Source organism: Bos indicus x Bos taurus, chromosome 7 (genome assembly GCF_003369695.1).
Source record: "Bos indicus x Bos taurus breed Angus x Brahman F1 hybrid chromosome 7, Bos_hybrid_MaternalHap_v2.0, whole genome shotgun sequence".
Lineage (NCBI taxonomy): Eukaryota > Metazoa > Chordata > Mammalia > Artiodactyla > Bovidae > Bos > Bos indicus x Bos taurus.
This window is the reverse complement of record NC_040082.1, coordinates 15,956,501-15,984,269: the sequence shown is the minus strand read 5'-3', so window position 1 is coordinate 15,984,269 and position 27,769 is coordinate 15,956,501. Positions and strand designations below refer to the sequence as shown.

The following is a 27,769-nucleotide window of genomic DNA, read 5'->3' as shown; positions in this document are numbered from 1 at the left end:
AGGGTCTTCTGTCTCCTCCAAACCTCTTCTTTAAAAAATAATAATAATAAAAGGCAATTTTCAGACTTTTTTTTTTTACACTGTCTGACTAACAGAACAAAACCAGGCAGAGAAGTCCCCCTGGAAATGATGGTCATGCTTCATTGCTTTTAGTCCTTCATTCCTAAGGACTTCTTGTATTTCCTTTTATTAACACTTTAAACATTTATTTTGATCACAAACGCAATCCAAGTGAGAATAAACGAATTTATTGTCTTTTAAGACCTCCCCCTGGGCATGCATGCTAAGTCACTTCAGTGGTGTCTGACTCTGTGCGACCCCTTAGCCCACCAGGCTCCTCTGTCCACGGCATTCTCCAGGCAAGAATACCGGAATGAGTTACCATTTCCTCCTCCAGGGGATGTTCCCAACCCAGAGGCCAAGCCCGGGTCTCTTGTGTCTCCTGCATTGGCAGGCAGGGTCTTTACCACTAGTGCCACCTGGGAGTACCCGTGTTCCTTTAAATAGAAAAAGGTGCTCAATGTCTTCTGAGAAAGAAGTTCTGTTGGAATTGTTTATAGTCTCCAAAAGATGAGGGTGGTAACTGGGCTGAAGGCAACTGGGAGGGATCTGCAGCAAACAGGACCATTTGGAAATCGTGCTGAAGCAAATCTTATCAACAAGATACCAGCTGATTCAGTTAGAGCTCGGAGAACGCTACCCATCAACACAGACTCAACCACAGTCATTGGGCCGTTGCCTGCTGCCAGAACAGCTCCTTGGGATGGAGTTCCAGGGACCTTCTTTCCCTCTGACTTGAACCATACTGCAGTCAGTCACAGAAAACAGACCTCCCCAAACTGCAAAGCTGGCTCCCAACTGAGGAGCTCTGGTTTTAAGAGCGGTCAAACTTCCTCATAGTCTGTGGTTAACTCCCACCAGAAAACTGCAAAAACCTTTGAACGCTTGAAAGGTTACCACCACCCATGGTGCCTACTGTAAAGGCCCCACCACAGTCATCCTCAAAGTGCCAGGGTCAGGGCTCATGCCCATGCTCTTCCATCTCAACTCTGTGGCACCGAGATGCCAGGCCCAAGCCTCTCCTTTATTGATGGGAAGACTGCACTCCAGGGAGGCCAGGGAACTTGTCCAAGGATAGTCCCAGAGCTGATCAGCGGAGGACAAGTCCAGTCTCCAGTCTGAACACAAAATGCAAGGTCTGTGCACATATATTAACATACCTGCACGAACACATCCAGTTCCTCTAGCAAAAACCAGCGAGTCAAAGGAAGGAATGGATTATGGTGAAAACAGTTCTATGACATTTGTTTACTATGACTTCATCTTTATTCTGCTCATCTACTGCCTGGACATAAACACACACAGTCTCACTTTTCCTTAACTTGTCAGGATCTTCAGTTCTTTCTTTTAACTAATAATTATCAAAGACTATAACTGTACAATACTGAGAGGTATAGAACAAAATACAATTATTGGAGGACAATTGCTCTACAATACTCTGCCACAATATTTTTCTTAATGGCAAAATAATACACATCTATTAAAATTGGGTAAAGAAGACAAAAATCAACTGTAATTATACGATAAGTGCCATTAACATTTCAGTGCTGCATGTATGTATAAATGTGTGTGTACAGAGAATATTTATATAGAATAGTGTGTGCTGTGCTGTGCTGTGCTTAGTCACTCAGTTGTGCCCAACTCTTTGTGACCCCATGGTTGTGACCTCCCTGTAACCCACCAGGCTCCTCTGTCCATGGGCTTCTCCAGGCAAGAATACTGGAGTGAGTTGCCATGCTCTCCTCCAGGGGATCTTCCCAACCCAGAGACTGAACCCAGGTCTCCCATATTGCAGGTGGATTCTTTACCATCTGAGCTACCAGGGCAGCCCATAGAACAGTATACATACATATGGATGTATATATGTATACATATGTACATATGTAAAGAGAAAGAATATACATATGGAATGTATCTATGTGGATTGTATAATACACAGAATTTATATCTTGGTTTTTTTTTTTCACTTAACATTTCTTTAGTGAACAAAACCACTACTTTAGGGATTCATTTGTATTTCATCAGAACCCATTTTTTAAATTTTCTTACATTTTTACATTTGTTTCCAGTGTTCTGCTCTTGTAAATAGGAAGGAGGATAATATGATGTTTCAATAAAATGCAGGAAAACAGCACTGTGTAAGCAGCTCAATGTGGAGTGCCAAAGAAGGACTCTTGGCAGCTAGAGACCTGAACACTGGACCCCTATCGAGATACCAAGATGGGGAGGAGGAATATTCTTGGGCATGTGAAAATCTCTAAGGAAAACTGACCACCCACAAGTGTTCCTGAGCATAGTCCTGCATACAGATATGGCAACTCCGGAAAGAATACATAGGCTCACCCAAGACCAACACATCGCTCACCTCCCTGTGTTGCATAACTCAAAGAGACAAACTGCTCTTGCAGAAGACTTCAGTCAAGAGCTCATTTATTTGGAAAGGACAATCAACAATCAATTCAATTAAGACAGATCTTCAGAGAATTCTTGAAAGATAATATACCCTTTTTCTTTTTACAATACTGTTTCAAGTATACGGCAAAGTGATTTGTTTTCGTTCTTTTTTCTCCAGACTATTTTCCATTATAGGTTGTTACAGATACTGAATATAGTTCCCTGTGCTGTACAGAAAATCCTTGCTCCTTGTCTATTTTATATATAATGGTGAGTATCTGTTAACCCCATATTCCTAATTTATCCCTCTCCCCATACACCTTTTTTCTAAATATTCTTAATAAACGCCTATTGTTTACTCTCATCTGATTAAAGCCCCCTCTTTTTTTTTTGACTCAGTGCAAAAACTTGTTCTCAGATAGTGATGGATGACCTATTTATACCATATTAAAATGAAAAATATATTGCTTCTAGCCTAAAAGGCTATGTTTAGGTTGCTCAGCTGAAACGTCTTCTAGTTATAAAATATTTATGAAGTAATTTTCCCATGTGTTGCCCTTTCAACAAGTTTTCCATCATTGTGTTATGATAGTGTTTGGGTAGGAACTACTTTTATATTTTACTAGTTCAACCATTTTCCCAAGTAAACAGTAAGCTTTTCTTAATTGTACCTTTCTCAACCTGATAATAATTTCATCCAAATTTTAGCAAATCTTTCAACACTTCTGTTTTGAGTGATCTTTTTCTAATTCAAATATCATTCTGATCTTCAAAGTACTACTTTAATTTTCATATTTGCCTTTTTAACTCTTTTCTTGTTTATAGCATTTCTAAGACTGGTCTCATTTTAGACTTTGGATTTTAAAGTAAAGTGAAAGTGTTAGTTGCTCAGTCATGTCTGACTCTTTGCGACCACATGGACTGTAGTCCACCAGGCTCCTCCATCCATGGAATTTTCCAGGCAAGAATATTGGAGTGGGTTGCCATTCCCTTCTCCAAGGGATCTTCCCAACCCAGGGATCGAACTCCAGTTTCCTGCATGGCAGGGACATTCTTTACCATCTGAGCCACCAGGAATTTTAAATGTCTTTTCAAAGAGAAGATTCACAAAGATGCAACCTTGCAGAGCTCCAACGAATTGAGAAAATGGTTCTTTTCTGAAAGGCCATATATTCCAACCATAGACACCACTGACCTCTAAAAGAAATGTCAGGGAAATTCCTTTCTGAGCTTTTCACTGGGATTTTTCTCAGAAAGAAATTTTCTGAAGCAGTAGTTCTGAAAGTATGTTCTCTCATTTCCTTAGGATGATAATAATTGCTTCCCAATTGAAAATAAAATGAGATTACCTGGTTACATGACTTTTGGAAATACTAAAGTTAAACAAAGTTAAGCAGTTCCAGCTGCTAAGGTATAAACTGAAGAAGGAGCAAAGGGAAACTGTTTTTTAAACTTACTTGACCATTAACTCTCTTCTCAAGGAAAAATGATTAAATGTCTCAGTGGAGAATTTGAAGCCACTGATGCTTCCAGAGTAAATCGTCTCTGTCTCCATGTCCTGCCCCAGTTACCTACACAGCTTCTTACTGACTGTTGTCCAGATTCTGTTACCTATTCACATCTGTATCATCCATGGATTTCCATCAACAGGTATTCACCCTATGTATTGGAAAGCCTTTTCTATAGTGAAAGAAGGTAAATGTTTTATTTTCTAATTCCAGCAAAAGGACAGGTAGCTGTCCCTTGCATGTTCCATGATACTATTTATCTCCTCGTACATTTCCTCCAGGTGTCTTTCCCATGTGTACAGAAGATCCAACCAGTCCATCCTAAATGAGATCAATCCTGAGTGTTCATTGGAAGGACTGAGGTTGAAGCTGACACTCCAATACATTGGCCACCTGATGCAAAGAGCTGACTCATTTGAAAAGACCCTGATGCTCAGTCGAGGGCAGGTGGAGAAGGGGATGACAGAGGATGAGATGGTTGGATGGCATCACCGACTCAATGAACATGAGTTTGGGTGGACTCCGGGAGTTGGTGATGGACAGGGAGGCCTGGTGTGCCACGACTGAGCGACTGAACTGAACTGACACTTATTTTGAGTTAACATCAATGGAGTTTTTTTCCTACAGAATTTAATTGCCTCACCCATCATTATTTTCAAATAATGATGACTTCTTCCAATAGGAACTATGGAAAAGTTAAATGAACAGCCAGCATCCTCCCATGGCAGAGGAGAAATCTACTCCACAGCAAGGCCTCTACTACCTCATATTTCTAATCCCTTTATCTCTGTCTCCTGAACCAGAATGCAGGTTTGCTGGCTTCCTGATTAGTGTGATCTAGAACCTCAACAGTAACAGCTGTCCTCCTTTCTCTGAATCAAGGGACCCTGGAATCTAAAATGAGAGGAAAGTACATCTCCTATGCAAACCATGCTTTTCTGATTTGCTTCCATTGTTCCTCCCTTGCCTTGCCCTGGATAGAAATACTGTGTCCAAGACAGCTTCACTTCCTGCAAGGTCCTAACCACCAGCCAGCATCAGATTCCACAGGACTCCAGGGTAACCAAGATTCCCCAAGACTAGAGACCTTCCCTGCAAAAGTCAGGAAAATCCTGGACAAACTGAAGTTGGTCACTCTGTTCTCAGATTAACCATGTCAACAGCAGTCTTTCCTGGTAAGGGCAGGGAGTCATGGTAGCAGAACCTCCTTTTGTAAGATTCTCACTTCAAAGTGCTTGCCTCTAGGGAACTGGTAACCAGCTGGAGCCAGGCCAAGACAATGACCCATAGAGAGTCTGGCTCCTCACTCCCTCTCTCCTCCCCTTCAACATCCCTAACTTCCCAATGAAGCCTCCTCTTACCATCACTACATCCTTCAATCCTTGATCACAGAATGCCCTGTCTTCATTTTTATTTCCTGTATCATACCTTATTGACATTGCATCCTAGTTAAGAGAGTCACCTAGAGACTTCATCCCCCTTGAGTCTGAACAGAACCGGCAGAATCAGATGCCCCCTGAGGACAACTGGCACATCCATCTCCTTGCAGTGATGCCAATGCTCTTTCTACCTGGTTGATATCTGTGACCAGTTGGGTTCATAAACCTTCCTGGTCTGGTGCAGTCCTTCCAGAATTATCTGGTTGGCTCAGAGCTTCCTTAATCCACCTTTCCGCATTTACACAAATAACTGCCCATATTCTTTCTTTCAAGAGTGCATACAGAATAGAGAAAACTGAAGGCACACATATGTCAGCTTCGCCCTCTTCATTTCTTTCTCCCTTACAATAGGTCTCTTGGGCTAGAAGCAGTCATAGGTTCACACTGCAAGAGCATGATTCCAAGAGGACAAGTCACGGTTCTTCAGTCAACGAGACAAAGAGTCTTAAAGGTCAATGAAAGTTGCCACATGGAAAATGGATCTGGGTTCACATTCCGAGGGCTGCTTCTCCTGTTCCCCATGGCGTGTGGGATCTTAGTTCCCCAACTGGAGATCAAACCTGCATTGGAAGGCAGATTCTTAGCCATTGGACCACCAGGGAAGTCCTGAGGCAAGAAAGATGGGTTTATATGAAAAGAAGTGATATGCTGAAGCTCTTTCATGAAGACTTGAATCTACATTTTCACTCATTTATTAACACTTCAAGCCATGTTCAAATGGTCTGTAATTAAATTGCTCTGTGTTCTCACTTTAAGAGCTCTTCGGTTACTTGGAACACTTTCATTCCACAAAACTTGAAAGTCTAAAGTAGGAATTTTTTCCAAAGATGTTTGACTTAGCATTCTAAAGAGTCACCCGGGATCTCATTGTTTTTGTTGTCTGCTTTGCCTTTCACGGTTTTATTTCATCCTAAGACCGGAGTCATTACCCCTGACAAAATTTGGTGTTTGTCCCAAAGTAAATCGTGCGAAACCCTCAGGGCTTACTTCTTGATCCTCCCTTGTGTCCAGTTCCTACATCTGCGCTCCAATCTGTTTCACAAGCATAGCTCAGTCACAAAACGCTGACTGCTCACTGTTTTCCAAAGACAGACAAACAAAAATACTATTCTTTCCAAGCATTTAGTGAATCTAGTAACAGTTGAACATTTGCAGTCAAAAGAGGATGCCCAAAGCCCTAAATGGTTCACTCCCTTTAAGCGATGCTGCCTCCTCCCTCTCCTACACACATCTCACAATTCTCTTCCCTCCAGGAGTAAATGTTTTCACTGGCTTCCTTCCCAGTGGCTCTTCCCTGCCTCTCTGAAGCGAGGGCACTAGTAGACAGGCCCCCCAGTGGAGAATAGAGGCATTTTTCTTTAATAAGTGCTTGGCTCTATCTTAAGACATACTCGCCACACTCAGTCTGGGAGGGGACCTCTGCAGAGACTGAGGCCTGGGGAGAGGCAACGCCGTCCCCAGCCCTCCCACCAGCTGTGGAAGCACTCCTGGCCCTTCCACTGTGGTGGTGTCCTGCCCGGATGGTAAAGAGCACTTTGCTGACAAAGATCCATCTAGTCAAAGCTATGGTTTTTCCAGTAGTCATGTACAGATGTGAGAGCTGGACCATAACAAAGGCTGGGCACCAAAGAACTGATGCTTTCGTACTGTGGTGCTAGACAAGACTCTTGAGAGTTCCTTGGATAGCGAGGAGATCCAACCAGTCCATCCTAAAGGAAATCAGTCCTGAATATTCATTGGAAGGACTGATGCTGAAGCTGAAGCTCCAATACTTTGGCCTCCGGATGTGAAGAGCCGACTCATTTGAAAAGACCCTGATGCTGGGAAAGATTGAGGTCAGGAAGAGAAGGGGGCGTCAGAGTTTGAGATGGTTGGATGGCATCACTGACTCAATGGACATGAGTTTGAGCAAACTCTGGGAGATGGTGAAGGACCAGGAAGCCTGACATGTTGCAGTCCACAGGGTCGCAGTGTCGGACACAACTTAGTGACTGAACAACAATGACAACAAACTCCAAATTCACTATTTGGATGACTTTCTGCAGTCTCCATCACTTGGTCAGTGCCGAGGCTATACATTTTCAGTGCTATCAGGTAAATATCTCGTTCTCTTTCAATTTGCACACATTGAGAAACTGCATTATTAAACAGTTTTATTACTTAAATGTACACTTGTATTTATTTCTAGAACACAGTAGGCAAGGAATTACCCACTGAAATTCCCAAAGATTTTGCTGAAGAAAATGTAAAACAAATAAGTAAATACATACTCTGTGTGTGTGTGTTCAGTTGTGGACTGTAACCCACCAGGCTCCTCTGTCCATGGGATTGCCCAGGCAAGAATACTGAAGTGGGTTGCCATTTCCTTTCTCCAGAGGCTATTTCAGACCCAGGGATCAAACCAAATACATACTAGACCTTCATAAATAAATCCATTCCTCCAACTTTCTTCAAAGTAGTTGAAGACTTTCCTTATAACTATCTTCAATCTCCTTCTTCAATTTTATTTACACCATAAATATTAGTATTGAGACTTGAGGTTTTTAAAGAGAGTTTACACGGACTTCCCTGGCGGTCCAGTGGTTAAGATGCTGTGCTCCTAATGCAGGGGCACAGGTTCAACCCCTGGTCAGGGAACTAAGATCCCCATGAGCCACAGCAAAACCAAAACAACAACAAAAAAGGAATTTACCAAAAAAAGGTTACCAAAAACTTCAATCCCATCCACCCCCCATAAGAGAGTCCATGCAACAAATTTGAATTGCATTTCTGAGTCCATGTGATTGGCCCACAGGAGTGAATGCTACTCTGCTCCTCAGCGTTGGCTAAAGCCAGAGTGACTGGACCCTCTAGGGGACTTAGTGACAGCGAATGAAGAGTGCATGTGAACACCAGCTCTGTGGCTTTCAGCATGAACCAAGATGGAAAGAAGGGTCTCACTGACAACATAAAGCTGTCCAAATGTTGGGGAATGAGGGTAAGAAATTACCCACTTGGGCCATTTCATAGCCTAAATTTCACTGTTTCTAACCAAGAGCAATTTACAGTTAGATGCATGATGAAGCCACTTCTTTAAAAAATAATTTAGTCATCAGCATAATTAAAATAAATGACAGAATAAAGCCATAATGAAATTTAGCCCAAAATTGCCTTTAGAGAGACTATAACAAGCAACTGGAGAGTCACCTGGTTCAGAAATAATGGTGTTTGTTTTATTAACTGGTACGTATTGTCCTGCCTGACCTATGTTTGACACAGTAATGAGAAAGGGAGTGGAGAGAGATAAATATGGACAGAGCACAGAACTCTGTTTCCATGACATCAAGTCAAGAACTGCCTCCTTCTCCATCTTTCACCACCATCTGGAAGAGGCTTGTGGAAGAACTAAGCCAATCTCAACTTCTGTACACAGCTCTGATGACTCTGATGACATTTCCTTGAGTGACATCTTGTCTCCTGCAGAGCCAATTTTGCCTCTCCATTACTTTCCAGTCCATAAGTGGCCCCATAGAATAAATCATCTGAAATCTACAAGTCATCACAGACAGGAGAGAGGTGAAGTCTACAGTGATAAGCACCAATGTCTCCATGGAAAATTTTTAAAACTCACTGAAATAAATAAAAGTGCTTTTGTCTTACAGATATTATTTGTATGTAGTTTACCATTATAAAGTGCATCCATGTTAGTATATAGTCAATAATATTATGACAACTTGATATGATGGCAGATGGTAACTGGACTTACTGTGGTGCTTATCCCATAATGTATAAAAATATTAAATCAGTGTATTGTATACCTAAAACTAATATAATAATGTCTGTCAAGTATAACTTGGTAAAAAAAAATGCACCCATTTTAAGCATACAGTTCAATATAGTTTGATAGATGCTACACACCAAGGAAATCAGCACAATCAAGACAGAAAATTTCTACCATTCCAGAAAGCTCCCTTGTGCCCTTCCCTGTAAATGCCCACTGGAAGTATTTTTTACTTTTTAAGTCAAAGAACATCTATTTGAACATTTTAAAGTTGAGGTAGTATAAAAAAGAATCTGTTCACTTGCCAGAAACAACATTCAGATCTTCAATTCTAACATAAAATCAGATAACACTTCTCTGAGTATAGTGGTAACACCAACTAGCTACTAATGAGAAGACATTGCCACAGAGCTCTCAAACCTGGCTAACATGAAGTTTAACATTCCCCAAAAAAACCTGAGTAGGAAAGAGGCGTTTTAATCTACTTGACATTTTCTGAAGATACACAGATCTCCTACCAAGGCTCCATGGTAGGTAGTTCACATGAGTGAGAGGGCTGAGGGAAGGAAGAAGCAAAAATGAAAAGGAAAAAAAAGACTTCATTTGAAAAATACATCATTTATGCACTTTTGTTGTAGAAGTGTATATGCATAAATATGGAAATTGAATTTAAAATATAAGAAATAACTACAGAGACTCCTCAATTCTTAAAAAAAATGTTAGACATCTCCTAGTGAATCCTCTTCAAGACATTTATTTTTGCTGTCAGATCAAATAATGCTGTCTTCCATCTTAAAAAATAAACATGGACTAAAGTCTGAAACAAATTATTGACTGATGGAAATTGAGTCTGAGACCTAGAGTGAAAAGTGCTTCCTCATCCTGAAGCTGAATATTCTGCTCTGAAAGTGCCTCCCTGTCGGCTTCTCTAGGGATCAATCGCGGATCAGACAGGAACCTTCTCTGCTGCTTTCTAAGAGACGTGGGAATTGAACAAGTCAGGAACTCAACCACATTTCCTCATCTCAAATCCCATACCCAGATCTGGCCAGTGGAAGCTGTGAAGGCATTCTGGAATTAGCAGGCATTTTTCAGCCTGCTCATTTCAAAGAAGCCTGCAGCCAGGAAATTTGTGATTTCTAGCATGATTTCTTAACAAAATGCAAAAGCTGGTGCACACCATTAGAAAAGGAAAGTAGGACTGAAATTTTATCTCCAAACTGACATCAGTAAGGAAATCAGGGGAGAAAACAGTTTTAAAACACAGGAAGAGTTGTCTCAGTCTTTTTTCAAATATAAAAGCAATTCATATTAATAAGAATACAGTAAACCAGAAAGAAGGGAAAAAATTATGCATAATCCTCCAAAAAGCTGTTAAAACTTTGATAAAATTCTTTTTGGAATTTGTCGTAACATAGTTGAAATCAAACTATATGTAACATTCTGTCTCAATTTTCCACTGAACATTGTAAATATACATTTTACGTATCATCAGTAATCATTTATAAACACTATTTTTAATGGTAGTCCTAATTAAGTTCTATAGAATAATACTCTTAGCATTTCTCTCATATTGGACAATTAAAACAAATACCAATTTTTAGTTATTTTAGCACCATGACGAACGTGTTTATAAGTTTTTTTCTATATTTTTGGATAGTTCCCCAGAATATATTTTAAGATGTACAAATTCCACATTTGGGTATAGAAATTTTATGTCTCCTGTTACACATTTTCAATTTGCCTTGCAAAAATATAATTTTTTTCAGGGCAGTTTAGCAATGTGTATCAAGATTCTCACAAATATTCCCACCCTTTGATCCATTATTTTCTTAGAGAACAGAGGTATATGAAATGATTTTATATAAAATTTTATCACTGTATTATCATTATCCAAAAAGTTGGCCACAACCTAAATATGCAAAAATGAAGAAGCAGTTAAATAGAATTATGGTTAGCCAATTATTAAAATCCTATTTTTTAAAAAATATGTAATAACAGGTAAAATATCCAATATAACATACCATTAAGACTAAATGGAGAAGTCAGCATATAAAATTACACATATAATATGATCTTCAGTACACACACACACACATACATGTATATGTTCATAGAAAAAAGGCTAAAAGCCCATCGAAGTGTACAATGATTATTTCAGATGATGAATAATAAGGATTATTATAATAACAATTTCAGAGAAGGTAACTGTATAAGAGTTCTGCTTGGCTACACCTCTGCTTTCCTCTACAATTGCACTCAGCATGCTTCATCTTTAATGCCTATGGACTTGCTGTACCTTGCCTTTTAGAATATCAGAGGACTTTTTTATGTTTTACTCATTGCTATATATCTAGAAAAGAACTTAGAAATCACCCAAGAAACGTTTGAACGCTTATGTGACTGACAGAGTAAACGAGGAATTGAACGATTGAATGAATTCAGCAGAAAGCTTGAAATGTCTAAAACACAAGATGACTGGCAAGGGGCAGAAGAGACGCCATAAAGAAGGGCAGGGTGCAGGAAAGGATGAAGATCTATAGAGACTTCAAAGATAAGCAGCTTGGCAAGATAGAAAGAGCACAGACTTCAGTCAGCCACACTGCTGTATGACTTTCAGAAGGTTCCTCAACTTGTACCTATATAATGGGATACTATGCTCATTTAGTTGTTATGAGAATTAACTGAACTATAAACATAGAAATTCACATAAACCATACCCTGCACGTGTAGGCATTCAGTAAATGTTTTCTCATTCCCTAAGGTTCCAGTTTGGACTATTTATTTTTATGCCTATGAAAAGCTGACCACAAATTTCTAGGGGGAAAAAAGTACACTGGACAAAACTATTTTCACTTTAACTTTTAAAAAAGATAGCCAAACTATTTGCCCAAGAAGAAGGGCAAAGGGAAGATGCCCAAATGCACACAAGGTTAGGCATCCTAGCCATAAGAGGATGTGACTATGCAGTACACGCTCAGGGAATGGGCCCCAGAGGTAAGCTTTGCACACAACAGAACCTCATATATCTTAATGGTGAGACATAAAGGTATTCCCAGAACAAGGAAAAACTTCCCTCGTGAATTTCATTACCCTCTCTACTGACGAAACCAACACATACAATATTAAATTCTGTCCTAGAGCCATTTGGCTAAATGTGTAGACATCTAGGGCCAAAAATACATTCATTGATTTGGGGATTAGAATCTATTTATACGCTTTTCAAACAGATATTTCTGTTCACCTTGAAGCTCTGATGCTGGTGTGAGGCTGGAAGGTTGGGGACACTGGTCTCACCACACAGCAAAAACAGGCTCCTGGAGGTCATTGGAGCAGCAGGCCCTGAGCCTGGAGAGCCGACGCCCTCGGGATGTGGAACTCAGGTTTTTGAAAACAGGCTGCTGAATGCAGGAGGCGCACGCACCTGGCAGAGCAAGAAGCATCCTTTCAGCAAAAGAGATTTTTACAGAGAAATGAGGGAAATAAGTCATGCGACTAGAGCAGCGAGAATAAATATTCTGTGTCCAATCTCCCAGAGATTCTGTACACCGATTTAACAATGAGCACGAGCTTTGCTTGCCTCCACAGAAACTCATGGTCCCTGGATCTGGTAGGAACACAGTAAGTTGCCACTCCGGTTGTTATTGTTTTTGAACGATTAGCTTACCTACCCTTTGTCATTAACAGCCACAGTAGTTTTTTTTAAGTCATTGTGTTTTGTTTGTCCTGGACCCTGTTTGCACATGTGAAAACATGTGGCAGACTCTATACAAAGATGAATTCACATCTCCAGAGTGTATTTTTCCCTTGGCATTTTATTCCACTGCAAATTACCAAAGTTGATATATTTTAAAGCACTGCAGTTCTTAATTTGGTGAGTCAATTGACTTGGCTGGCATTAGCCAAAGACAGGTAAAGGTTGTGGGGGTTGGAGGCAGGAAACACAGCGGAGGGAGGTGGGAATTCACCTTAGAGCTGGACTGCAATTAGGTATCTGGGGAGAAGCTGTTTGTTCAGAGGTGGGGGAGACAGAAGTGGTAACAGGGAACCAGAGAAGGGACAAAGAGAGCCTCGCTAAGAGGTGGGAGGATATTTATCAAGGTATAAACACCAGATAAGCTTGACTGGAAACTGCCTGTTGGCACCTGAGGGGAGACTTCTGGTAAGGTGTGGTTCAGGCTTGGAGGAGGTGCAGATGGTAATTAGGACTCCGGGAAGTTGTTTTGAAAGGAGAAAGCTCCTCCAGCATCACTGCAGAGGAGGAAAATCCACATAGACACAGAATCTAAGATGCTGATGGATGGATAGCAGACTGGCAGGCAGGTAGACAGTTGATAGTTTACAGGAATATAGTAGCAATTTTAGAAATATCGAGGAGGCTCCCCAGCCACAAGTAGGCTCCTTGTAGGTTTCACAGGAATGGACGCCACCTTTAGAAATTATATTCTTTGAGTTGTTCAGTGTGTGGTCCTTGGGTTTCTAATCAAAACAAGCTTCCTTGAAACCTGTGAGGGTGCGAACTCCTCCCAGGAGTCTACAATTTAAGAGGCTCTCCAGGCAAGCTTTATACATACTGATGTGTGCAACACCTGGACTTAGGCATTGTCCCTTTTTGGATGTGAAGGCCACGCTGAATTGATTAGACACTTTCTAAGAGGGAAACTGGCTGAAAGTCAGGCAGGAAGAGGACATGACAAGAAATGTTCAGTGATGGAGAGAGAGAGACCTTTCCTCTCTCCAAGTGTCAATAGGGACCTAGACAGTAAGAGCCCCTGGAGGTGTCTGTGGGGCTATGGAGGGGCAGGGGGGTGGTGGGGGGAGGCAAGAGAGGAGTCAGACTCTGTAGTTGCCACTCAGACCTTAGGGACCTCCAGTCTGTGCATTTTGCAAAGTTCAGGTGAGATGCCAGCTCCTCTACAACTCACACCACATTCATCCGCTGTCACCTGTATTTCTGAACTCCTTGGCAGAATTTTGTCCACATGTGTTCATGGACTTCGTTTATTCATTTATTTAACATACATTTATTGAGCACTTCGGAGAAGGCAATGGCACCCCACTCTAGTACTCTTGCCTGGAAAAATCCCATGGACGGAGGAACCTGGTAGGCTGCAGTCCACGAGGTCGCTAAGAGTCGGACACGACTGATCGACTTCACTTTCACTATTGAGCACTTACCATGGGCCAGATACTATTCTAGACACCGTGGCAGAGGAGCAAACAAAGAGATAAAATTTTCTGCCCCCAAGAGCTAAGAATCTAGCATAGGAAACAATTAGTAAGCAAAGTAAGTGCAAATTAGATAGATACATGCTAAAGAGGAAAATATAGCAGAAAACGGGAAGTGTGTATATAAGAGGAAACAATAAGTTTTAGAGAGTCAGGGAAGGTCTCTTTGGAAAAGTGACATTTGAATTAAGACCAGCAAAGAAGCAAGGGAGTGAGCAGAGGTCCTCAGGTCCACAGAGATCTCTCCAGAAAGGAGGGCCTGAGGGCAGTTAGGACAACAGGCGAGAGGTGACCTAAAAGGAAAAGGAAATCAGGAGGAAATTTCCAATGACTACTGGCTGCTGTGGCCCCGTGCTGGTTGAGTCCAGTTCAGCAGAGGACACAGCACTCTGCAGACACTCTGAGTTGGGATGGCCAGTGGCCCACAGTCACTCGTGGGTGAGTCAGAAATAGGCACTTTTTTCTCAAGACCTTTCCTTGACTTTCACTTGTGAGAAAGTTGGACGTTTCTTGACATCTGCCTGAAAACTCGTAAGGCGAGAGACTGAAAATTTTGCTATGCCTAACAAACATGAAAATCTACATCAGTATTCTGTGAATTTTGGGGGACTCCAAAATCACTGCAGACAGTGATTGCAGCCATGAAATTAAAAGACACTCCTTGGAAGGAAAGTTATGACCAACCTAGACAGCATATTAAAAAGTAGAGACATTACTTTGTCAACAAAGGTCCGTCTAGTCAAGACTATGGTTTTTCCAGTAGTCATGGATGGATGTGAGAGTTAGACTATAAAGAAAGCTGAGCAGTGAAGAATTGATGCTTTTGAACTGTGGTGTTGGAAAAGACTCTTGAGAGTCCCTTGGACTGCAAGGAGATCCAACCAGTCCATCCTAAAGGAGATCAGTCCTGAGTGTTCATTGGAAGGACTGATGTTGAAGCTGAAACTCCAATATTTTGACCCCTTGATGCGAAGAGCTGACTCATTGGAAAAGACCCTGATGTTGGTAAAGATTGAAGGTGGGAGGGGAAGGGGACGACAGAGGATGAGATGGTTGGATGGCATCATCGACTCAATGGACATGAGTTTGGGTAAGCTCTGGAAGTTGGTGATGGACAGGGAGGCCTGGCATGCTGCAGTTCATGGGGTTGCAAAGAGTCAGACACGTCTGAGCGACTGAACTGAACTGAATTGCGTGAATGGCGCCCCCTAGGGTTGTGAAGTACACAACAGCACACAGCAGTTCTGTCTTCACTGACCACATCTCAAGATTATTCCTTTATGCCTACATTTAAAGTAATAATCAGAGCTTCCCTGGTGGCTCAAGTGGTAAAGAGGCCACCTGCCAATGCAGGGGACATGGGTTCAATCACTGATCCGGGAAGATCCCACATGCCCTGGAGCAACTAAGCCCATGGGCCACAATTACTGAGTCCACGTGCTGCGATGACTGAAGGCCATGCCCCCAGAGCCCGTGATCTGCAAGGGAAGCCACTGCAATGAGAAGCCCATGAACCTCAATGAGAGAGTAGCCCCAGCTCGCTGCAGCTAGAGAAAAGCCCACACAGCAATGAAGACCCAGGATAGCCAAAAATAAATGAGTAAATAAAATTGTATTTAAAAATTTGTCTTCTATCTGCTTCCCTGATAGCTCAGTTGCTAAAGAATCCACCTGCAATACAGGAGACCCCAGTTTGATTCCTGGGTTGGGAAGATTCCCTGGAGAAGGGATAAGCTACCCACTCCAGTATTCTTGGGCTTCCCTGGTGGCTCAGACAGTAAAGACTCTGCCTGCAATGTGGGAGACTTGGGTTCAATCCCTGGGTTGGGAAGATCCCCTGGAGAAGGGAAAGGCTACCCACTCCAGTATTCTGGCCTGGAGAATTCCATGGACTGTATATTCCATGGGGTCGCAAAGAGTTGGAAACGACTGAAAGACTTTCACTTATGCATATTAAAAAATAATACCAGAACATAATGTCATTTTTAAGTTTTTAAGGTGGAAATTGAACATCATTGGTTTCTTTACTTTAGGCTATATTCTTGGTAGCCCTAGATAAGGACGCATTTTTGAAGATCATTGACTTCCGAGAAGGATTTTCCTACACATTTGGGCAGGCAGGAATTCAATGGTACATGTATTTTACTTGCACTTTTCTATTAAAAGACAAGCAGCCATTTAGAGAACAGACAAGTTAGACTCTCATTTCATTTGGGGCCCATTTTTCTAGCAAATCCTATGGATTTGCTGAATTTAAAAAGAGAAAGAGTTGTAAGAAGTTGTTTAACAAGGTCAAATCCAGTCTTCCTCTCACACAGTCTCTCATTTCTTAGATAATTGGCACCTTGAGAAATAATCACTAATAATAGCTGCCTTTTAGTGGAGCTCCAGCCTGGCACTCAGCTGAGTACTTGAAGTGTATCATTGCACTGAATCCTCTCAACCACCTTATGAAAGCAATATTACTAGCTCCCCTTACAGATGAGAAAACTAAGGCCTGAAGAGGGGAGGTAATTTTGCCCAAAGTAAATTGCCAGTAGACTGAGAAGTCAGGGTTCTAACCTTTAACACGATACCACCTGCTCTGTTACTGGTGTGTCAGTCTCACTTGGCACCCTCTAAAAATGATGATGAGCGGCATCGCCAGCACTTTAGATTGCTTGCAGACCATGAAATGGTATCTGTAAGCTTTAAGGACTTAGTGAGGGTACACCAGTGAAGCCAAAATCACGCATGGTTTTCTCTATGGGATCAAAATTTGTCACTTCGTATTCTGAACGTCATGCACGCCCACAGAGCAAGGCAAACCAGCACCATCGAGTGAAAAGTGACTCAGCCAGTAACGTCACTTCTGCTTATGAGGGCCAAGTGGTGTTAGCAAAATATGCAAATTCTAATTTTAAAAGTCAGGAAAGTATCTCAGAGCTAAAACAATCCACATCTTTTTGAAACAAGCCAAACAACCAAACAAAGCCTGTCTACCCCACCCACCTGTCACTGAAGCATTCTTTGTAATGCTCTACCTAGCGTCCTGGAGGAGTTCTGTTCAGTTCAGTTCAGTCACTCAGTCATGACCGACTCTTTGCAACCCCATGGACTGCAGCATGCCGGGCTTCCCTGTCCATCACCAACTCCCAGAGCTTACCCAAACTCATGTCCATCGAGTCGGTGACACAATCCAACCATCTCATCCTCTACTGATCCCTTCTCCTCCTGCCCTCAATCTTTCCCAGCATCAGAGTCTTTTCCAATGAGTCAGTTCTTTCCATTAGGTGGCCAAAGTATTGGAGTTTCAGCTTCAGCATCAGTCTTCCAAAGACTATTCAGGACTGGATTTCCTTTAGGATGGACTGGTTGGATCTCCTTGCAGTCCAAGGGACTCTCAAGAGTCTTCTCCAACACCACAGTTCAAAAGCATCAATTCTTTGGTGCTCAGCTTCCATTATAGTCAAACTTTCACATCTATACATGACTAGTGGAAAAACCATAGCTTTGACTAGATGGACCTTTGTTGGCAAAGTAATGTCTCTGCTTTTTAATATGCTGTCTCATGTGGTCATAGCTTTTCTTCCAAGGAGCAAGCGTCTTTTAATTTCATGGTTGCAGTCACCATCTGCAATGATTTTGGAGCCCAAGAAGAGTTAACTGCCTTAACATACTTGGGGAAGAAGATTTGGGAGTATGGCAGCATCTCATTTCTTTGTTTAATCTGATGGAAACTGGTCTCTTCTCAAACTTTGAAGGGGAAATAAGCAGAAGGGTGTGAAATATTGGTCTAAAAATAACCACTTCCCACCCATTGAGACAAAGAGGTGGGAAGGACCTAGAGATTTTTACTACAATGAGCATTAAGGAAAACACTTGAAGCCCCTAAACCTAGGACCTAAAGTGTGAGGACCCCCAACCCCATCGACATCACAGTTCCTTCCTGCAGTCACAATGCCGCTGGGCCACCCCAGGAAGATGCCCCAGAAACATGAAGACTTTGGTCAGGATGCAATCAAGTTTCCTTAGTACTCTGGCTTTCAGAGAGAGAAAATAAAAACCTCTGTTCCCTTTCCAAAAAAATAAAGTCAGGAAATCAAGCATCATGACTTCAGGTATTTATCTCATGGATTACTCAAGGACTCTACATGTCTCATTCTTGACTGCTGCTGCTAAGCTGCTAAGTCGCTTCAGTTGTGTCCGACTCTATGCGACCCCATAGACGGCAGCCCACCAGGCTCCCCTGTCCCTGGGATTTTCCAGGCAAGAACACTGGAGTGGGTTGCCATTTCCTTCTCCACTCATTCTTGACTAGCTTACTTATATTTCTTTTTACATACAAACAAGGTAATAAATCCCGAAGTAGGTATTCAGAAGGCTTCAGCACAATGGGGTGAGGAATCATTGCCTATTATCAGTCTGACCCAGATGAGCGCCTCTTAGGAGTTTCCTGACTGTCCCATGGCAGTATCCGAGGTGATAAGCTTTCTGTAGGTGTGATACGGACCTGGGGGAGAACTGGGGAGAAGAGGAAGGAGGGAAAGACATGTGAAACAAATGAGAAGCCTCCCCTTAAATTTCACTGTATGTTCAGAAACTGCCCTCAATTAAAAAATAAACAATTGCCACCACTGCAAAAACTTCATTTGCGGTAGTTCCTGATCTGATTCAGCATTCTGGTTGCCTAGAGACAGATATAAACAAAAGTGCCTCCCCGACTGCCGCTGCCAAGGAACAGCCAGAAGAACCTGATGGCCCCCTTCCTGGCTCAGCCAGTGAGCAAGAAAAGAAAGCAAGTACTCTTAGATATTCATATTAAAAATAAGATATTTTGTTCAGCTTCTTTAAAGCTTAATGTTGCTTAGAGAGATCTCAGGAGTCCAGGAAGAGTTGCTTTCCTTTTCACTCTCTCACCTTTCCTGTTTGTTCTGCTTTGAAAAAATGACTGAGGCCAGCACAAGCTGCAAAAAAAATGATCTCGATTTCTCAGTTCATTCATTGGACTGACTTTTAATATGGGGAGCTAGAAATTTGATCATTATTTATTTTTGTGAAGATTTAAAAGGAACTCAAAGTGTGGATGTTCTAACAAAAAAGAAAATAACTAAATAAAATTTTTATTGTTATGTACTTGTCATATCTTCCCCATTAATTTTTAAAAAAACACTCAAATAAGCAGTGTTTTCAGACTTTGCTTTATAATTCTGACTAGCGGATACAGCCTCTTGTGATGGGAAGAGGACTGGAAAGCTAGCACAATGTCAAGCAATGACTTTTGGTATCTATATATCTGGCTGTACCACATATTGGCTGCATGACTCAGACAATTACTTAAAAACTCTCTGCCTCCTCTTATGTGAAATGGGCTGATTAGGCCTATCCTAAGATGTGGAGCTTGAATGAGCCTCTAAGGCAAAGGCAGGTAGGAAGGACTCAGCTTGACCATTATCATCACCTACATGATGTTGAGTAAGTTCCTTGCTTCTCTGATCCTCAGATTTCTCACCTATAAAAATAATCATCTTAAATTCTTTCTCTAATAAAGAAGGATTTCAGTTACTTAAGGTAACTATTGTTATCCATAAGTTAATGATTCTCACTTTACAGAGCTGTTTCAAGAATGAAATTACATCATATCTGTGAACATATTTTATAGTCCATTCAGTTGTAAAGCATTATTACTAAACAAATGAAAACTAATACTTCTAAATATCCTGTGATAATCACAGTTGTTTATGAGGCAATTTTGATATAATTATGCTTAGTTTGTAGGAATAGCTGACTCCTATATTCAATTCAATCCAGTGGGATAGCTGACTCCTATATTCAACTAGCAAAAATATAAAAACTTAAATACCTAAAAAAGTGCACAAAGAGTAAATAGGTTATGCCCCAATGTTAACAGCTTTTGCTCTAGGATTGTTTTTCCTGTATCTTTTACTTTTTCTATATTTTTCCAAATTTCCCTGAATTGTGAGGTTTAACATTTATTACTCTAAAAGTATGTGACTTGTAGGTATGCTTTTAAGAGAATGCTGTTTACTGTCTTCCAAAGCAAAACTTAAAAATGAGCAAAATAAAACTGATTAAAAAAATAAATAGATAAAACAGATATATATCCAATTGCTTTACTTCAAAAGAAGAAAGGAAGACAATAGTCCAATTCGTCATCGTCCTTGGACACAATATACATCGCACTCTTTCTTTCCACAAGTACTCACAAAAGACTAGGAGGTGCCAAACATACGAGTCCAGGGACCAGCCCACAGACAAGCTCCCCCAGGCTGGGTTGCAGCCGTGGAGAGGTGAGAAGGAAAGAGCTGGCGGTAAGTAGGTGAGGAGCCCATGGCACAGCACTGTTCCAGCCAGAATCCAGAGTGAAAACACAAACCAGGGCAGAAGACCAGTCCCATTCTCTAAGGAGCTGGGATGGTTCCCATACCACAGACATCTGTGTGCTCAGGGTATTAGTATAATAAGTCCATTCTCTGGCGAAGACCTGGCTTTGGAGCACCAGACTCATGGCAAACTCCACTCAACATTGGGCAGAGAGGGCCTGAAGCACAGTTAAATGGCTCACTGGCTCCATCTGCACAGCCTCAAGCTTTTTCTGGTTCCTTCCACTGAGTGGGCTGGCCAGGAGAGCCTGTTGTCAGGCGTTCTGTATTAGCCTCCTTGAAAACATATATACCTTTCTTTTTTTTTTTTTTAAGTTTTGTTGGAGGAGAGAGGTTTTCAAATACGTTTCTTTAGCCCTAAATTAAGAAGTAAGATGTGGTCATTCTTAAGGCATTCGCAAAAGGAATGATTTCTGTCATGGGTTTTAACATACTCTACTCACCATTCCAGTCATTAATAACATAAACCAAGAAAAAATACCCTAGGAACATATTTTATTTAAGTTTTTAACTGGAATACAACTCATACTCTCCAGATTGAATCCAGCTCAGTGACAGGCTATTAAAATGACGGTAAATTCATTTTTTCTTTTAATTTTAAAAAATAAAAGAACATTAATATTTAAAACATTTTCAATATAAGCAAAATAGTAAGTACATTTGGTAACCTCTTTCCTCCTAGAAATGCTACAAAATTAAATGAATTTTCATGCAAGTAGAAGTTTCTAGTATCATTTTATTGAATTAGTGGTGTCCATACAGCCAATTATGTTTAACATTAGAAATTATGTACAAATCTGTGCTCTATACTTTTATTTCTCATTGACTATAAGACCCTGACAGATTTCTTAGAAAACAAAATTATTTGAATAGGCAAGTTTTCTAGATTTTGGCTTTGTCTTTTAAAATTAGCTGATTCCCATTGGAATTTACCAGGTCAGGAATAATTCACTCTGTGAAGACATCTTTAGTAACCCAGCCAATAATCGTTTGCTATTTCATTAAAATACCATCTAAGAACAATCTATGGTTTTGACTTTTCCAGAAAGTTTTTCTTGACTATGGTACCAAATATATGAAATGCAACTGTCCAGAATTTTCCCAGAACTTGATTTGGGTTTTAGCCTCTAGAGGTACAAATGGGGCATGTGCAAGATTAACTGAGCTAATGATCTGTGGCCTATAGCGTCGATTTTGTTTTAAATTAAGACATCATAAGATGGATAAGATTTCCCTGTAAAGTAGCTAACGATACATTTTAAACCCATGACCTTTGTTTCAGGTAAGATTTTCTCCGGCCATAATGTCAACCAAGAATTCTACAGATCTAGTTGAATATGTTGACAAGTAAGTCTGAATTACAACAGTTTTAACTATGGGTGATGATTACATTAGAAATTAAAGGGCCTGAATGAGATCTTTGAGTTTATCTAAACTAGTTCTCTTCTTTCAGAAGGACCGCATTAAACCATGTCAGGAAAGCGAACATCCCTTATTCCTCTCTGACAAAACGTGCCAATTTTACTGCTTCCTCTTTAAATAGCCCCTACAGTTTCATATAGATTTATAAACAAAATAACACAACATAGGCAATGAAAGACATATGACAAGATAAGATATACTTAACCGTGACTTTCAAAATAAATCAAATGAATATGTTAACATTTCAAGATAAAAACTCAGGAAATGTTGAAATATATTAAATCAATCATCAGAACGTTTTGTTTCTGCTATGTACAGTACCACACCTGAATCTCATCCAGGGAAGGTCTACAGAGAGCGGCAACTCCAGGGACTTGGAAATATGCAATTAATACATGCACATTGTCCAAACAATCTTAGTTTGGACAAGTCAGGATCACAGGACAATGCATATTAGTTTGAGTTTCCATTTGAGTGTGTCACAGAGGCATGTGATCTGATGTCCCCATTAAAGTTCTCAGGACACTTGGGATTTAGCGTCAGGCCTTCCAATAATTTTCTGCATGACCTCATGCTTAGTCCCCTGTGTCTCTGGGCTTGTTCTCTCATTTGCCAAATAAAGAGGTTGAACTAGAAACTCTAAGACCCACTCACTGTACCCTTAAGATAATTCTGATCCTAAAACATACATCATGACCACAGGGGGGAAGAAATGATCGAACAAATTAAATGATTCCAAACGAAAAGTAAAAATACTGGATTTTCTTTTTAAAACTACTTTTAACCATGAAGCCAATAAAACCTTAAAAATCACTAATATTACAGTGGCTTCCCAGGTGCCACAGTAGTAAAGAACCCACCTGCCAATGCAGGAGATGCAAGAGACGTGGGTTCGATCCTTGGATAGGGAAGATCCCCTGGAGGAGGAAATGGCAACCTACTCCAGTATCCTTGCCTGGAAAATTCCATGGACAGAGGAGCCTGGTAGGCTACAGTCCATGGGGTTGCAAAGAGTTGGACGTGACTAAGCATGCATGCATGCCACAAATATTCCAGAATGTTCACCATTAAGAATTTCCCTGTTTCTTAGTCAACTTAATTTAATGCATTCCAAGTAGATCGAGCACAGTTTTCAGCCCTTCTTTTCATGCTACCCCTAATTCATATTTGTTTATGGGATAATGAGGATATAATTTAGAGAAAATTAAACCAAACAAGAGGAAAGGGTGTGTTTTTTTTTTAATGTTTAAAAATAAGACACATGGATAGATGGCATTTTTTCTTCGTTAAGGACAATGAAGGTGGCATGCACAAAATAATGATCATATTGGCTGTATTAGCTAACCTTGCCAAAGAGAACACAGAGACCTATTCCCATCTGACTCTCCACATGACAAATAGAGAATAGAAATCATTCTTCTGTCAAATTCCAATGTGAAGCCAAGTACATTTCGTTAGCTCGGGCTGGTGACTTACATCATAGAAGATGAGAGAAAATCCCTGGAAGATGGCAACAAACTTAAAAAGAAATCCAAAGAAATTTTTGCCATTTCCTGGATTCCAGAGAAAGCAAAATTGAAACAAAGGGAAAGATGGATTCAATGATTCAAAGCCAAAGCATGATGACCTCAGGATTCACTTCTATCTTGATCTCCCCCACATCCCTTCTCTTGCTGCCTAAGTCATAGATGAAGAGCCTTCTATCTACCACCTGAGATGGCTGGTCTTCTTTCAGTCTCTCTCCTCTAACCTCCCAGAGCAGGCTGCAAACTCCCTAAAGGCAGGGACCCTCAACAGCCTATCATGATGCACTGAATGTCGATTCCTACAGAGCTGTAGTTGACAAAAGTAATGGAGAATGATGATGGAGCAATTGAATCTTTAGGGCTCTGCTTAGAGCAGCAGATTTCTGATTAACTGGAAAAGCAAAATGGCATTTGGGCATTTCAATCACCAGTTGGATGTTTTAAATGGACATAACGAATCCAACAAAATAAACATAAACACAATTTTTAAAATAACTTCCTCCTTCAAGTGAGAGTATGCATTGAGTGGTAACAAATGTATTGATATGGAAGCAGAGTACTCACACAAGTACAAAACTCATTAAACAGTCTGAATATATGTTACATATTCTCAGAGGCTTTGCCTTATAAATCTATGTGGGCATATTTATAGGTAATACTAAAAACAAATAATAAAAACAACTGAAAAGAGTAAAAAAAAAAAATCAAGCAGCAAGAGGGATAAATGCCTATTCTATGAACAGAGTTTGGCTACAGATAAGCACATTAAAAAGGCAGACAGCCCTAGCGTGTACACGGCTCTTCTCAGCCTCAGGCAGTTGGAGCAACACCCACACACTATTAGTGCTTGCTAAATGTTAGGTCGTATTAATAATCCATGTAGCAGGGGGAGGCGGAATGCTTGCAATCATTTCTAGGACAAGTATGGTGACATTCTATTAAAGGCAGTAAATAATTCTGATTTCCCCATGTGTTTATAGATTTGCAACGAACAGACATCCACTGATTTCATGATAGTGCAGTCAGCGCTCATTTAAGTTTAATTAAGCAGAGAAGCACCAACACCTTTTTCCTTTTTCTTCTGCTGGTAGAAGGAGCACTGCATGGTGGCTAGGCACCAACTCTTGAATCTGCCAGTAATCAGCTATGTGACCTTAAGAAAATGAAAATGTCTTTTCTCCAGGCAGTCTCTGCCTCCTCCATAAAATGGGGTGGGGTTTTAAGCGCCTGAGTCCCAAGGGCTGTCTCAGTTCTAGGTAAGATTCAGAATTCATTTCTAGAATGCAGATTAGAGTCACCACTATTTGCTGTTTCTCAACCCTGCCCACAAGTTACACTCCTAAGCACTCTTTTATGTAATGAAGTAAGTGGTTGAGATTTAGGAGCATACATTATTCCCCCACAGGATTTCATTTGGAGTGGAAAACAAATTCTGCTCATAAATTACTTTTTCATTTTCTTCAATTGAATCTCCTGAAAAAAACAAATGGGTATCTCGCCACAAAATCAAATTACTCTTAAGGTCTCTTCTATCCCTTAGGTTCCTGGTCTTCAAAATGGTTATAGCCATTTATTCACCTAGCAAATATTTACTGATTATATATATTTACTGACTATATACTACATGTCAGGCCCTTGAACAGTCTTCAGTGAACAGAACAAAGACCCTGCCCTCACGGAACATTTGTTCTAGGAAGAGGAACAGATTCACACTGTTAGATCATCTGCCCAGGGGAGGCCTTGTGAGAAGTTAGCATTTGAGCAAAAACCAGGAGATGAGGGAGTGGGCCACATGCACATACAGGGGAAGCAAATTTGCTAAGGTGGAACTCTCCTGTGGTGTGTCAGAACAGCACAGGGGCAAAGAGGACTGGAATAAAAAGGAGGGGCTATAAACCTGAACTGTGATGCTCTCTGGCCCAAAGAAATGAAGTTGTTTTGTACTGAGGAGTTGTCCAGGCTGAGCTATAGCCAATATGTATCTCAGAGATGCTCTCAGGAGTACATTTCGGGATGATGGAGATCTGGGTGACAGCCAAAGAATGGTATTTAAAATTTGGATACATAAAACTCTAAGTGAGCCAAATGGGCAAAATAATAAATGATTAATGAGCTCTACTTGTAAGTCGAATAGGACATTCAGGGCCTGGAATATAGTCATGTTCAACGCTTCTTCCTAGGACCCTGGCAGACATTTTATTATACTATGATGCATCACTCTCATTGCCACGCAAAGACAGATATTTCACATTAGGATACACAAGAAAGGGAGACAAAAAACACTGTTGACTGAGTGTTTCATGGGATAGGTCATGTTAGGTTGGAGATCTCTTGGGTTTTATTTGGCAGTATCATATCCATCTTTGAGGGCAACTAGCTCTCAGGTGGGAGAAGGCAATGGCACCCCACTCCAGTACTCTTGCCTGGAAAATCCCATGGACTAAGGAGCCTGGTGCACTGCAGTCCATGGGGTCTTGAAGAGTCGGACACGACTAAGCGACTTCACTTTCACTTTTCACTTTCATGCATTGGAGAAGGAAATGGCAACCCACTCCAGTGTTCTTGCCTGGAGAATCCCAGGGACAGGGGAGCCTGGTGGGCTGCCATCTATGGGGTCGCACAGAGTCGGACACGACTTAGCAGTAGCAGCAGCAGCTCTCAGGTGAGAAAGCTCAAAATGGTCTGCATAGCTTACGAAAAAAAGATATACAGGGCACTCTGGGTTGTGAGCAAGTTGTTTATTACCTGGCAGAACCCTCCCACCCTGCACAGGTCTTTGGCCCCACTGACCATATGCAGTGTTAACGTTTCCGGCTCTTAAGTGAAGTCGCTCAGTCATGTCCGACCCTTTGTGACCCCATGGACTGTAGCCTGCCACGCTCCTCCATCCATGGAATTTTCCAGGCAAGAATACTGGAGTGGGTTGCCATTTCCTTCTCCAGGGTATCTTCCTGACCTAGGGATCGAAACTGGGTCTTCCTCATTGTGGGCAGATATACGCTTTACCGTCTGAGCCACCAGAGTAAGCTTCTGGGTCTCATTCTGTGTTAATTATCTCATTCAATCTTCACAGTAACTCCAAGATGTGGAGAGTATTGCTTTTTTAAAGATGAAGTCACTGGGGTTCAGAGGAGTCAAGTACTTGCCCACGGTCACACAATGCAACAACAGACCAAGATTCAAACACAGAAATCTGTGTCTCCATGATCTCAAAGCCTATTTCCCTAACCACGTGGCTATCCACACCCTCTGCTGGCTATCTTTTCAACACACACACACCCTGGGACATCTTAGAATCCTGGGATATCTTTGTCTCCAGTCCATCCCTTGCAGTGTGGAAGATGTGTATGCAGCTATATCTGATCTTCCTCCACGGTGTCCACCCATGGGGTTTCAGCAGCCTGGATTCACATCTTAGCTGAGTCTGGGAGGCACTGCTGTCAGCCACAGTGCAGTATTTTATTCTCTCTCTGGCATCATCTCCATGAGCACCCTCAACCCCCGTAATGGGCAAGACTCTGGCTACAGGTGGAAGCAGCCACAGGAAATGGGCATTACCCACAACACTCCCATGTCAATCAAGGCAGAACTGCCCACACGAAGCTCACTCCCTCCCATCCCAGGAGGCTCCCTGAATTCTCCCTACACCCAAGAGCTAGTGTGAGAACTGAGCTGAAGTCAGACAAAGGCCAGCCTCGGTTCTCTAGAGCAGAGAGCATGCTCCTCCAACCCCTGGACCACAGAGAGGATCCTTAGGACTCCAAGGAGAGATGTGAGCCAAGCACAGGAAATATAACTGGGGTGAAAAATTACATAATGTTGGAAGCAAGCTAAATATATATATATACATATATATATGCAGAGAATATAATTATACATATGCAATTTATATATAACATCATATAGAAACATATATATCTTGACTGTATACTTATATATGAAGAATATACATGTGTAAATATGTATGCCAGTTAAATATATATATAGCTTTATATCTACAAATACATATATTTATCTTGAGTATATATATACATGTATATTTATATTT

The 27,769-nt window shown here is 41.1% G+C and overlaps 1 protein-coding gene and 1 pseudogene across 1 annotated transcript in view; one reads left to right on the top strand and one right to left on the bottom strand.

The window, feature by feature from the left end:
- Positions 1-517: 517 nt before the first annotated feature.
- Positions 518-1,042, bottom strand: LOC113894930 (annotated as a pseudogene).
- Positions 1,043-19,069: 18,027 nt separating this feature from the next.
- Positions 19,070-27,769, top strand: part of FAM81B (family with sequence similarity 81 member B) — a 56,850-nt gene continuing 48,150 nt past the window's right edge. Inside the window, exons 1-2 of the mRNA XM_027545587.1 lie at positions 19,070-19,167; positions 22,056-22,120. Coding sequence (XP_027401388.1) covers positions 22,077-22,120 — 44 coding nt within the window. The 5' untranslated portion in view covers positions 19,070-19,167; positions 22,056-22,076. The remainder of the gene's footprint in view (positions 19,168-22,055; positions 22,121-27,769) is intronic.